Source organism: Hippopotamus amphibius, chromosome 13, assembly GCF_030028045.1.
Source record: "Hippopotamus amphibius kiboko isolate mHipAmp2 chromosome 13, mHipAmp2.hap2, whole genome shotgun sequence".
Lineage (NCBI taxonomy): Eukaryota > Metazoa > Chordata > Mammalia > Artiodactyla > Hippopotamidae > Hippopotamus > Hippopotamus amphibius.
Window position 1 is genome coordinate 70,874,996 of NC_080198.1, and position 13,367 is coordinate 70,888,362.

General features: G+C 37.6%; 1 protein-coding gene across 1 annotated transcript in view; it reads left to right on the forward strand.

Annotated features, from left to right (window-relative positions):
* Positions 1-246: 246 nt before the first annotated feature.
* Positions 247-13,367, forward strand: part of LOC130834488 (rho GTPase-activating protein 20-like) — a 67,140-nt gene continuing 54,019 nt past the window's right edge. The window contains exons 1-2 of the mRNA XM_057704631.1: positions 247-831; positions 9,729-9,818. Of these exons, the coding sequence (XP_057560614.1) occupies positions 247-831; positions 9,729-9,818 (675 nt within the window). The remainder of the gene's footprint in view (positions 832-9,728; positions 9,819-13,367) is intronic.

The window sequence follows — 13,367 nt, forward strand, 5'->3', positions numbered from 1 at the left end:
ATCTGAAAATACACGTTATAGGAGTTAGGCTTTATTAAAATGTTCACTGAAGCAATTGTCCTCTAGAGTTTTTCAAAATAAAACTGTCTTAAATAAACCATCTTGTTTTTATTTTCTATGACAAATCAATCATTACCACATCAGTTTACCATGAGCGGCTTTTTAGAAGCTTTCGGGGGTAGCAATATTTAAGAAGGGGTAGTCCTCAAACATTTACTGTGTCTACATGTTCTTTTCTGCAGAGAAATGGTCAATGCATGGTTTGCTGGGAGAGTTCACACCATCCCTGTGTGCAAGGAAGGCGTCAGAGGCCACACGGAAGCTTGCTCTTGCCCCTCGCAGCAGAGTCCCCGTGCAGAGAGCAGCGTCCCTGGAACACCAACCAGGAAAATCTCCGCCTCCGAATTTGATCGGCCTCTTAGACCCATTGTCGTCAAGGATTCTGAGGGAACTGTGAGCTTCCTCTCTGACTCAGAAAAGAAGGAACAGATGCCTCTAACCCCCCCAAGGTTTGATAATGATGAAGGGGACCAGTGCTCAAGACTCTTGGAATTAGTGAAAGATATTTCTAGTCACTTGGATGTCACAGCCTTATGTCACAAAATTTTCTTGCACATCCATGGACTCATCTCCGCTGACCGCTATTCCCTGTTCCTTGTCTGTGAGGACAGCTCCAACGACAAGTTTCTTATCAGCCGCCTCTTTGATGTTGCAGAAGGTTCAACACTGGAAGAAGCTTCAAATAACTGTATCCGCTTAGAGTGGAACAAAGGCATCGTGGGACATGTGGCTGCTCTTGGTGAGCCCTTGAACATCAAAGATGCATATGAGGTAAATAAGAAACAGAGGCGGGGTGGGAGGTGGAGCGTGGGTGGGGCCTTGGACAACTACTGTGAATTGTGGGGATATTTGAAACTGAGATGTAAAAATGTGCATACTTGTTAAAAATGGGACTGTCTGGTAAGGACCTCCCCATCTTTTAAATGCCAGAGTTTCTTCACTGGGGGCTGAATCAAGGATAGAGGCCTGAGGGAAATATTGTCTTGTTTTCCTGCTTAATGATAATTTAACATAGCTCATCTCACAGTTGTATTCTTTCATCTTTTTACCTGATCACTATACATATCCCCTATCTATGTTATCTCCACGTGAACTTCTGGGGACTTTACTAAGATTCTAAAATGATAGGTCCAAAAAGTGTCAGAAAACCAAACCCATAGTCTTTTTAAATTCATTCACTCAATTCATCATATTCATTCATTTGAAGTCCCTTTGACACCAAAGTCTGAGTTTCTTTCTTTCCACTCTTTCGTTTCCTTAAACAAATAAATGTGTGGATAGCTCTAGAAAATGGACATTTTTGCCCTACAATATTTCAATGGAAAGATTTGATATTTCTTCCACTTTTGCTTCCATTATGAACAGATCTTTATTATGGACTTAAAGTTTACACTGTATGATTTTTCAAATTTCCCATTTAAAATGATTCTTTTATTAATTGAATTAGAGGTTTTAAACAAATCATCTTAATTGAATGACACTTACTATGTTTATGAATTATGTTCTGGCATCATGCTAGAACAATTATGCTATTTACTTATCATGTGGTACACTTTGAAGATTCCATAATAATACCAGCTTGAGGCTCCTCTGTGTCATTTGAGGGGTCATAGATGTTTTATTCACTCCTGTACTCCTGATGCCTAATACAGTGCCTGGAACATAGATAAGTGTTAATAAATATTGATTGGGAGAAAATTATAGTAGATGAGATAAATAAGTAGACTAGATAGCAGGTCATAATTGATCCAGGGAAAATGTGTTAGGTTCAGGGAAGCAGGAGATCACATATAATTGGGGAGTTGGAGAGAGGTTTCTTTGAGGAAGCAATGATTGATATGGACCCTGGAAGATGGATAAGATTTCAGTAGATTGAGTGTGCATATTGAGATCCAGTTGCAAAAAGAAGTTTGAGGAAGAAACAGGAAGTTGGACCATGTGGTGCTTGTAAGGAAATGTGTGGGTGATAGTATAGACGTTGAGGAGCTACTGGAGATTACTGGGGTCTTAAATGCCAAGCTGAGGAGTATTTATTTGATTCAGAGCCATGAGGACTAATTAAAGATGGTTTGAAAGGGGGACTGGCATGATTCAGACTGTGCTTTAGAAAGATGAATATTATGGTGGCCATAAAATGAATTAGAGGGAAAAATACTGGAAACTGGGAGGACAGGTTAAATAGTCTGAGGAATTAAGCACCTGAACCAGAGCACTGGCCTTTGAGACCAAAACGAGGGACTGGATTAAAGATGAAGAAGCTGAATCTGCTAGACTTGGCAGCTAACAGGAGATGGAAGTGAGGAGAAAAGAGGAGTTGGAGAAGACTCAGGTTTTGAAGTTGGGTGAATAAGTAATAGTAACTGGTGAGAAATACTGAGGGCAGGTATCTGGGGAAAGATGTGATAGTTCAGATGGCTAAATCCTGAGATAGCTTTCAGAATCCACTCTATACCAGCAGTGTTTTCAATTTTGATTCTTCACGGAGCCATCTCCATGACCTCTTTGAGCTCTGTAAGTAATGTCACAGCATAGCAGACTCCAAGAGGGGTATTAAGGACACAGCTGAAGGATCGCTGCCAAATTTGCAGAATTCCCTTCCTGTCTTAGGTGACAGCTGGGTTTCCGCTTTTCAATGGCACTATAGTCCCAAGTACAGTAGGACCATAAATATGCTACAGCTTTGCTGAGAAAGCCTTCATCTGTTTGCATGGTCCTAAATTTCTCCAGCCCTGAGAATTTCTTCACTTATATGCACGTTATTTAATCTGTTTACCATCTTTAGAGTTGTGATGGTGTAATCTTTGTTTTGCAGTTAGTAATGATTTAATGCTTGTACTGCCATCTAAAATAGGCTCAGTGTCCTTGATTTGCAGTGACCCCAGACTGAAGCCTCTTAGTCTGTGGATTTCTCATGTTGCTGCTTCACCCTTGACACCCTTGATCTGTGTTTATAGAGGCCTTGCAGAAGTTATTCCCATCCCAGGAATTTCATTAGAAGTTGTGGGATTGATCTGGGCCATAATTTACATTGGTATTAACAGTGGAAATCAGTTGGCTAGTGGGTAATTCATCACTTAGCCCACTCATAATTTGAATAGTCAAAATACTGTCTCATAGCCGTTTATGAAAATCGTCAGAATATGAAAGTACGTTCTATGTTTTCTGAGTCCTACTTCTTTAAATACGTGTCTGTGAAAATGACACATTTCTTCAGCTTATGAGACCACAGAACACTTAAAAATTAATAATGTAGCAGTAGAAAACCAAGAAGTGGCCGTGAAACAAAGTAGTGCTCAGATTGAAGCTATGAGTAAAAAAATAGTCTGCTAGATAGATTAATTGTAAGAAATGGTCAACTTTTGATTCACTTTTTAAAACTTTGTAACAGAATGATATAAATGTAGGGATTCAACTATTTTGTTGTTAATAAAATAACACATTCATATGTTTAACATAGAAGACAAGGTCCACAATTTAGACCAGTGAGTTTCAATTAGACCACAAATACCAATAGTGTTCAGTCACACATCATCTCCTCCTTCATCAGCCCCATCATTCGTGCAAATTTCTTGAATGTGGCACAGTGTTTATTAATAATAAGATATTAACACATAATAATCAGAACAACTGTATAAATGTGTTGGCATTATCCTCATATGTGAAAACTAGATATCATCCAATATCTAGATTGAATTGTGTATTAGTCAGTGTTCTTCAGAGAAACAGAACGAGTAGGATATCCAGAGATAAATAAGTGATTTATTGTAGGGATTAGCTCACTTGGATATGGAGGCCTAGAAGTTCCACAATCTGCCCACCATCTGCACAATCTGGAGAACCAGATAAATTGATGGTATAATCAACTGAAGGCCTAAGAATCAGGGAGGGGTCAATTGTGTAACTCTGGTTTGAGTCCAAAAGCTTTAGTTCCAAGAGCTCTGATGGACAGCAGGAGGGCAAGAGAAGATGGATGTCTTAGCTCCGAAAGCAAATTCGTCCTCCCTCTCCCTTTTTGTTCTGTTCAGGTACTCAAGGGATTGGGTGATGCCCACTGCGTTGATGAAGATCTTCTTTACTCATTCTCCTGATTCAAATGTTCATCTCTTCTGGAGACGTCCTCATAGACACACCTAGAAATTACATTTTATCAGCCACTTGGGTATCCCTTCGCCTAGTCAAGGTGACACAGAAAATTAACCATCACAAATTGCTTTGAACCCCTGGTTCCATGACCTGTGGAAGCCATAAGCCTCCCCAAGATTTCCTATGTCAAAGGATTTACATTGTCTAAACAACCCTTTTTCCTAAGTCAACTGGAATGCAAAACTTGTACTCTTCTCTTGTTTCCTGGAGACAGCCTCTCCATGGATACCATGATTTCTAGGGAGGAAACTTGGAAGGTCTTAGGGAAGGGTCACATTGCCACTCATGTGGCCTTCACCCACCCCCACTTTATTCCTCCCTTTTCAGTCCTTCTCCAGATAAACAGATCTTCACCAGCTCTCATCCTACAGGTCTCACTTGCTACTCAAATGAATTTCTGATGAATGAAATTATTTCTAAAATGAATTTTCAGAGGAAAGAAAGAACAACAGCAACTGTTTTAATTTTGATAAGTCTTTAATTTATCAAAATTATTAATTTTGATAAATTTGATAAATTTGTCATGGCATAATTGTACTCCAGGAAACACAGTTCGGGAACTGCTCTGTCTTTGTTTAATGTTCTAATAATCTTTAGGTATTCCACTTTGCGGAAGAAAACCGACATATAATTTGGCAAGTCTACTGTGTTATTTCCTTTTTTGTTTTCTTTTATCTTTTATTTTTATATTATTTCAAGCTTACAGAAAGATTGCAAGACCAGCATCACAAACTTGTGTATACCCTTTACGCAGATTCTCCAATTGTTTATATTTTGTGCCATTGCTTTATTATTTTCTTTTTCTATATATAATGCATGTAAGTAATATATGCATATTATTTTTTTCTGAACCATTTGGAGACTTTTTTATGAGTATATATTTTCTAACAAGAATATTCTCTTACACAATTGTGATACATTAATCAAAATCTGGAAATTTTATGATACAGTACTCTTATCTGACATTCTATAGTCAAATTTGGTCAGTTGTTCCATGATGTCCTTTATAGTTGTTTTTTCCCTCTGATCAAGGCTCTAATTCAGGACTGCATGTTGCATATACTTGTTCTATCTCTTTAGTCTCCATTAAATCTGGAATAGTTTCTCAGTGTTTATCTTTCTTAACATGTATTTTGGAAGAATACAGGGCAGTTAGCTTGTAGAATGTTTTCCTTGAATAGATACAAGTTAGGCACTTTTGGCAGGAATACCACAGATGTTGACCTTGAGACCTTGTTTGGTTTTACAAACAACAGTCAGTTCTTCACTTCTCCTGCACCCGCTTTGAGCTACATTCCAGCTCAATTCAGACACTAGCTACCTGGAGTTAGTGCAGACCCCACAGGTTAAGGACTCAGTGCCACAGTATTGTCCCCGCTTCAGATGCCAGCCATAAATAGGATCCCCACATCCATGTCTGGCTAGCTACAGATTCAGGAGTTCCCTGCTCAGATTTAATGATTTCTTAAAATGACTCAGAACTCAGGAAAGCACTATAATTAGCATTACACTTTTATTATAAAGGATACAATTCAGAAATAGCCAAACAGAAGCGATGCATAGGGCAAGGAACGAGGTGGGGGACACAAAACTTCCATGCCCTCTCGAGTGGGAGGAGGGGCAGTGCATCACCATCCCAGCACACAGATGCCGTCATAACCCAAATCTCTGACAAACGGGGCAAGAATATACAATGGATAAAAGACAGTCTCTTCAGTAAATGGCGCTGGGAAAACTGAACAGCCACATGTAAAAGAATGAAATTAGAACATTCTCTAACACCATACACAAAAATAAACTCAAAATGGATTAAAGACCTAAATGTAAGACCAGACACTATAAAACTCCTAGAGGAAAACAGAAAACACTATAAAACTCCTTAACATAAATCATAGCAATATCTTTCTGGATTCATTTCCTTATTCTTTATATATGTGTGCATGTGCTCAAGCCATGTTCCAAGCTCTTTACTCCTCTCTGTAGAATCTCTTATCTTTCTCTTCAAGCTGAAGAGCTTTCATTAACTCTTCTTTAGTACCCGTGTGGTGGTGACCAATTCTCTGATTTCGTTTATCTGAAAATGCCTTTATTTTGACTGTAATCCTAAAAGATATTTTCACTGCCTGGACAATTCTTAGTTAATAGTAGTTTCCTTTCAACACTTAAAATGTTCTCCCACTTTTTTCTGGTTTTAATTTTTCTTATGAGAAGTCAGCCAGCCTTCATTTTTCACCTTATGAGTTTCACAATATATGTCATTTTCACACTATGTGTATATGTTTAAGGTTTTCACTAATGTTGGGAAATTTTTGGTCATGTGTTTAAATATTTTTTCTGCCCCATTCACTTCTCTTTGAACTCCAATTGTATATATGTTAGACCATTTGATGTTGGACTCAGAGAACACTGAGGCTCTGTTAATTTTTTATAGATTCTTTTTGTCCTCTCAGTCCTTTTGACTAGATATTTTCTGTTGATCTATCTTCAGGTTCACTGACCCTTCTGTTGTTTCCAATCTGTTGTTAAATCCATCAGTGAACTTTTGTATTTTTCAGTTCTAGAATTTCCATTTGGCTTTTTTAAAATACTTCTTTCTTTCTACAGAGATGTCCATCTGTTCATTATTACCATATTTTCTATTCAGTCCTTAAACACACTTATAATAGCTGCTTTAAAGTCCCTGTTTGTTAATTCCAACCTCTGAATCATCTTGAGGTCATTTTCTATTGACTGCTTTTTTTCTTCACTGTGGGTTTCAATTTCCTATTTCTTCACACATGTTGTGATTTTTTTTTTTTTATTGTAGGTTGGATATTGTGAATGTTTTGTTGTGGGGCATTTGGATTATATCAACTTCCTTTAAAACAGGACTGACCTTTGTTCTTGTAGGCAGTGGAGTTACTGGAAGAGGCTTTCCGTCTTGTCAGGTTTGGTATTATTATTTGTTAGGATGGATCTACTTTAGTTTTAAATTTAGTCTTAGGAAATGTTGTCTGAATCTAGGGTATGGTCCTTACTTCCAAGGAGTGGCCCTTCTGTGTCTCAACTGAATGCCTGAGGTGCCTAGTAAGGTATCTCCTCTGGTGGGTGGGACCCCAGTGTCTTCAGACATTGTTATAATTGGTATCACCACTTGCTTTCAGGCTTCAACAGGTAATTTTTGCTGCTTCTCTTAGAGTCTTGCCAAATACATGTCTGAAGTGACTAGCCACTCAGTCTTCTGCCACTCCTTTACACTCCCTACCCCCACCCACAACACTGCCTCTCTTATCAGGTACTTTGCCTTGCACATTCCAGCCACTTTAGAAGCCCTGAATTCAGTTCCATTTGGAACTATTACTCTGGATACCAATTGTCTTCTCCTCCTGGGGGAAAAGTGCACCCAGGAAGAACCAGATTAATAATGCAAGTCAGTGGTGTGTATTCCCCTCTTCACTGTGTGTGTTTTAGTTATTGCATGTATGTGGTCTAATCTTATATTTTTCAGCTGGAGGGCAAGTCTGGTACTAGTTATTTTATTATGAGAGATGCATATCTAAGCTTTGTGTTTTTTTTACACTGTCATGTTCTCATAAACAGTGAAAGAAATAATCACAATAATAGTTGTGCTCTATTTTTCTTTCGATGGGGCTTAGAAGTTCTCTATGTGTTTACAGCCCCTGCAGTGGGTGCATTGTTAAAGGAGAATTCTTTGAGATGCTAAAATTCGCTTAAAGTGATTTTGAAGCATACATTCCTCCTACCTCCTTCAATAAAGAGTGAAATCCAGGGCTGCTGTTTATTTTAAACTTCCAGTATGCACAAAAAAATTCTGTGAAAGTCCTTCTAATTTCAGACTCTTGCTTTGCTTAGATAGTTGGGTTGAATCCTCTTTTTTATAAATTGGTCTTGTAATTCAGATATTCATTAACAAAATAATTGCTGAGGATGCATTACTATTCATATTTTGATTATTAGCTGGTAGAATAATTCACTATATAAATTCATAATTTTTAACTTCTTTTACTTCATCCATGTCAGTATCTTGTCTGCTCTCTTTAGATACCTAGCAATAGAGTATGTTATTTAAGAACTGCTTTTTGGAAACATTCAGCCAAGGTTTTCTCTGTCTTTCAATATAACTTTGAGCACTTTTGCAGAAAAATTAAAAATGCAATAGTGTTTATTTATAATATAAAATATTCATATTGATCTTCCACCATTTTATATAACTTTTCTTCTGAAATTTTCTTTACTGCCAAAGTTTGGTCCTCTCAGGGGAAAATTGGCCTCATTTCTGACCCTAGTTGATGGAATCTAGTGTAATCATTTACTTCATTCACAGCTTTGGCTTTGCGTGACTTTAGACTAATTAAAAAAAAAAAAAAACAAACAGAAATGACCTTCAAAGATGAGGATTTTTCCAGTGTGACTATTCCATATTCTCTGAAGGGAATTCCAAAAGCAGAGTTTTTAGAACAATAAAGCTATTATTAGGTTGAGCATGTAAGTTCCCAAGGCAGTTGCTTTGAAGGGAACAATATGCATTCAGATGTTTATGTTCTGGTATGTTTGCTTCCATTCTAATTGTATCTCATATACTGGTCTCTGTCCATTTCCTCAAGTATATTTTTCCTCCTACCTATAAGATTTGCTTTAAACTATAGTAAGCTAAAAGTGATCACATTGGATAACTATGATATCATTTGTTAATGATATCATGATTTCCTTCATTTATTGAACAAATGTTTCAGAGTTCCTGTGCTAATATTGGGAATACAGTGATGAACCAGAAAAAGCCCCACGTAGAGTTTACAGCCTACCTTTAATCTTCTCAATCTGGTTTAATGGAAAATAGCCTGTATCTTTCTTTCTTTAAGCCACATTTAGAAATTTTACACTTTTCAGAAGTCCTTTGTGATTATTGAATGTGCAAGGATGTATTTTGTAAAAGGGGAGAGAGATTCAAAAGATTGAGAAACTGATTATAGATGAAGGCCATGCAGTTTTATTAGATACAAAAAAGGTAAGATTTTAATTCTTATGCACATCTGAGATAGAAATACAGAACAGTGAGGAAATATATAAACAGTCATTATGAGGGAAGTCAAGTCAGTATTGGAATGGTCATTTTGGAGGTGATGGGTTTTATAGGAAAAGTTTCAGACCAAAGATGCGTTTCTTTTTCAGAAGAATCAGTGAGATGGGAATAGGCAAACTGTATTACAGAGGGGGAGAGTTGCCACTTTCCCCCGAGTTTAAGTGAGGCTGTCTAAATTGGTTAATATTTTGAATTTCCTTTATTTCTTCACATTTGTTTCCATCTGTATTTTTTCATAAATACTAGCTGCAAAAAAACCCTTAAATTTATCTTTGTCCAAGATGATGTGTACTTATATGCTTTGATGCCTCTTACAATGATAAAATTGTCATTCAGAGCAACAAGGTGAGTCAAAGGTTAGATTTCTCTAATCCTATAAACCAGAAAAATCAAATCAGTCTTTGAACAGGTCAGTCACTAAATTGAATTTCTTCTTCCTTACTAGGATCCTCGGTTCAATGCAGAAGTTGACCAAATCACAGGCTACAAGACACAAAGTATTCTTTGTATGCCAATTAAGAATCATAGGGAAGAGGTAAGCCAATTTTCCATTTTATAAAAGGTCATTTGGAAACATTTTTCTTTTTTGAAAAAAAATTTTTTCACTTTGCACACTTATGAAATAATGCTATAGTAACAAGTTAACTATAAAGTGCTTAAATGTTCTGCTTGATGTGTTTTATTTAGACTTGAGTAATAGGGTTGAATCCTGATACTTTACTTTGACCTAGAAATAAATTTTAGACATGTCATTTCTGTACCTCTCTTTCCTGAGGACCTTACTGACTCCTAAGATATATAATTGCTATTGTGGTTGTAATCAGTTTATTTCATATTATATTTTAAACATCTCAAAAATGCTTATTTCATAAATGGTTATCCATTTGCAGTGGTCGTCAGCTGATTTTTTTGTTTGGATGCAAAATGAGGTTTGAAAAAATGGAAATTGCAGCCAAGTCCAAGCAAAATTTATTGTGAAATTATAACAAGCCATTGAAAATAAGTTAGTTTATATTTCATCTAACTAGAAGGTTTGGATTCTGTAAGCACTGAATTCTCTCTTCATTTTACATTTATTTAAAAAAAATAGTTAATACATTATCATTTAAACTGAGCACTTCAAATGAATGTTCTCAGTCCTGTCTGCACATTACAATCAACTGTGAAAATCTAAAACCTTACCAATTAAATCAGAATCTCTAAGAGCTGGGTCTAGATACTGATACATTTTTAAAGCTCCCCAGATAATTCTGAAGTGTAGCCAGAGTTGAAAATCATTTCTTTAAGTGAAAACAAATAGATTGGAAGAGCCCATGTTTGTGGTTCTTAATCTTGGCTACACATTAGAATCACCTGTGGAGCATTTAGAAGTTCTCATGCCCAGGTTTCACCTTAAATCAGAATCTCTGGGGTTGGGATCCAGGCACATCAGTATTTCTATTTTTTTAAGCTCTTTATTGGAGTATAATTGCTTTACACAGTTGTGCCAGTTTCTGCTGTACACCAAAGTGAATCAGCTGTATTTATACATATATCCCCGTTTCCCCTCCCTCCCACGACTCCTTCCTGTCCTCCCTATCTCACCCCTCTAAGTCATCACCCATCATCCAGTGGATCTCCCTGTGTTATGCAGCAGCTTTCCACTAGCTAGCTATTTTACATTTGGTAGCGTACATGTCAGTGCTACTTTCTCACTTCGTCCCAGCTTCCCCTTCACCCCCCACCCCGTGTCCTCGAATCCGTTCTCTACATCTGCATGTATATTCTTGCCCTATCACTGGGTTCATCAGTACCATTTTTTTTAGATTCCACATACATGAGTTAGCACACAGTATTTGTTTTTCTCTTTCTGGCTTACTTTGCTCTGTATGACAGACTCTAGGTCCATCCACCTCATTACAAATAACTCAATTTCATTCTTTCTTATGGCTGAGTAATATTCCATTGTTTATATGTGGCACATCTTTTTTATTCATTCATCTGTTGATGGGCATTTAGGTTGCTTCCATGTCCTGGCTATTGTAAATAGTGCTGCAGTGAACATTGTGGCACATGTTTCTTTTTGGATTAGGGTTTTCTCAGTGTATATGCCCATTTCTCCAGAGAAGACATGCAGATGGCTAACAAACACATGAAAAGATGCTCAACATCACTCATCATTAGAGAAATGCAAGTCAAAGCCACAATGAGGTATCACCTCACACCAGTCAGAATGGCCATCATCAGAAAATCTAAGAACAGTAAATGCTGGAGAGGGTGCGGAGAAAAGGGATCCCTCTAACACTGTTGGTGGGAATGAATATTGGTACAGCCACTATGGAAAACAGTATGGAGGTTCCTTAAAAAACTAAAAATAGAACTACCATATGACCCAGCAATCCCACAACTCGGCATATACATCAGTATTTCTTAAAGCTCCCAGGTGGTTATCATGTGCTGCTAGGGTTGAGAACCACTGCCAAGAATACGAGAAACACTTTGCTGGTTCTACTTGATTTATATTCGGATTCTGATATCTTTCCTTTCCCTCCCCCATCCAGTCCTTTACCAAGTCCCATCGCTTTTTTTTCTGTTAGTGTTTCTCATTTCGATTTCTTTCTTTTCATTCCTGCTGCCTGTACCATCATTCAGATCTTGAAGTAATGCCTAAACTTTTAAAATATTCTTGTAAGGGGTTTTTGTACTTTAAGTCAATTTTCCTTTAATCCACCCTGCATATGCCCTTGGGAATTTTCCTGAAACACAGCTTTCTAAATCAGTGCTTCTAAAACAGTAATGTGCATATGACTTTTTTTATTTATTTATTTATTATTTTTTGGGGGGTACACCAAGTTCAATCATCTGTTTTTATACACATATCCCCATATTCCCTCCCTTCCTTGACTCCCCCCACCTCGAGTGCCCCCCACCCTCCCCGCCCCAGTCCTCTAAGGCATCTTCCATCCTGGAGTTGGACTCCCTTTGTTAGACAACAACTTCCCACTGACTGTCTATGCATATGACTTTTAAAATGCAGATTCTGAGTTCAGGCGGTCTAGGTGAGACCTGAGTGAGGTTCTTTTCTAACAAGCACCAAGTTGATGCCAGTGTCCGCAGATCACAATTTGATGAACAGGATCCTAAATCAGTCACTTCTCAGTCGTCTAAGATAAGTTCTCAGTGCCTTAGAGTTGCTATGTGGTTTCTTAAGAGGGTAGTTACAGCCACAGTTACTGAAAATCCCTGTAGCTAAAACATGCAAATGAGCTTAAATAATTGATTAGCCAATTAATTGTGAATGAATAAATAAAATTGAAAAGGCCATGCATGGACCAGTAGTGTTCTTAATCGGATCGCCAGATAAAGCAAATAAAAACCATGTCTTATGCAATATTGGGGACATAGTTATATTAAAAAATTATTTGTTGTTCATCTAAAATTAAATTTGACTGGATGTCCTATATTTTATCTGGCTGCCCTAGTTATAAACCAAGGACTTTGATTGTGTGCACTTAAGAAGATGATGTTCAGCTTTTAATTTGTAAGTATGTTTTAAAACCATGGCCTGAAAAAACAACTTTGTACTGGCCGAGAGACTCAGCTTGAATCACACTCTGGTGAAATATCTCTTCCTAAGTAGCATGAACGGTGGGGATTGGGGGGAGCCATGAGCAACAAAAACCCCAGGGTGAAGCAGGTGAGACTGCCCTTCTGTAAGAGAGCGTCCTCTGGATCCGTGCACTTCTGTCTTTATGGTTACCAGTGAGGGTGATGTAAACTGAAACACCAATAACAAAACCCCCTGCTGTAGTGAGGTGTAAATTACGTACCATATAATTCACCCATTTGAAGTGTATAATTTGATGAGATTTTGACACATGCATGTGTAGTCATATAAACACCACTGTCATCAAGATACAGAACATTTCTGTCACCTCAGATGTTTCCCTGTACCGCTTGTAGTTGATCTGCTCCTCCTCCCTCAACCCCCAACCCCCACAATCACCGCTCTGTTTTCCATCACTATTGTTCTGCCTTTTCTAGAGTGTCATAGAAGCCATATACGTGGAATCATACAGGAGGTAGTCTTGTATGTTTGGCTTCC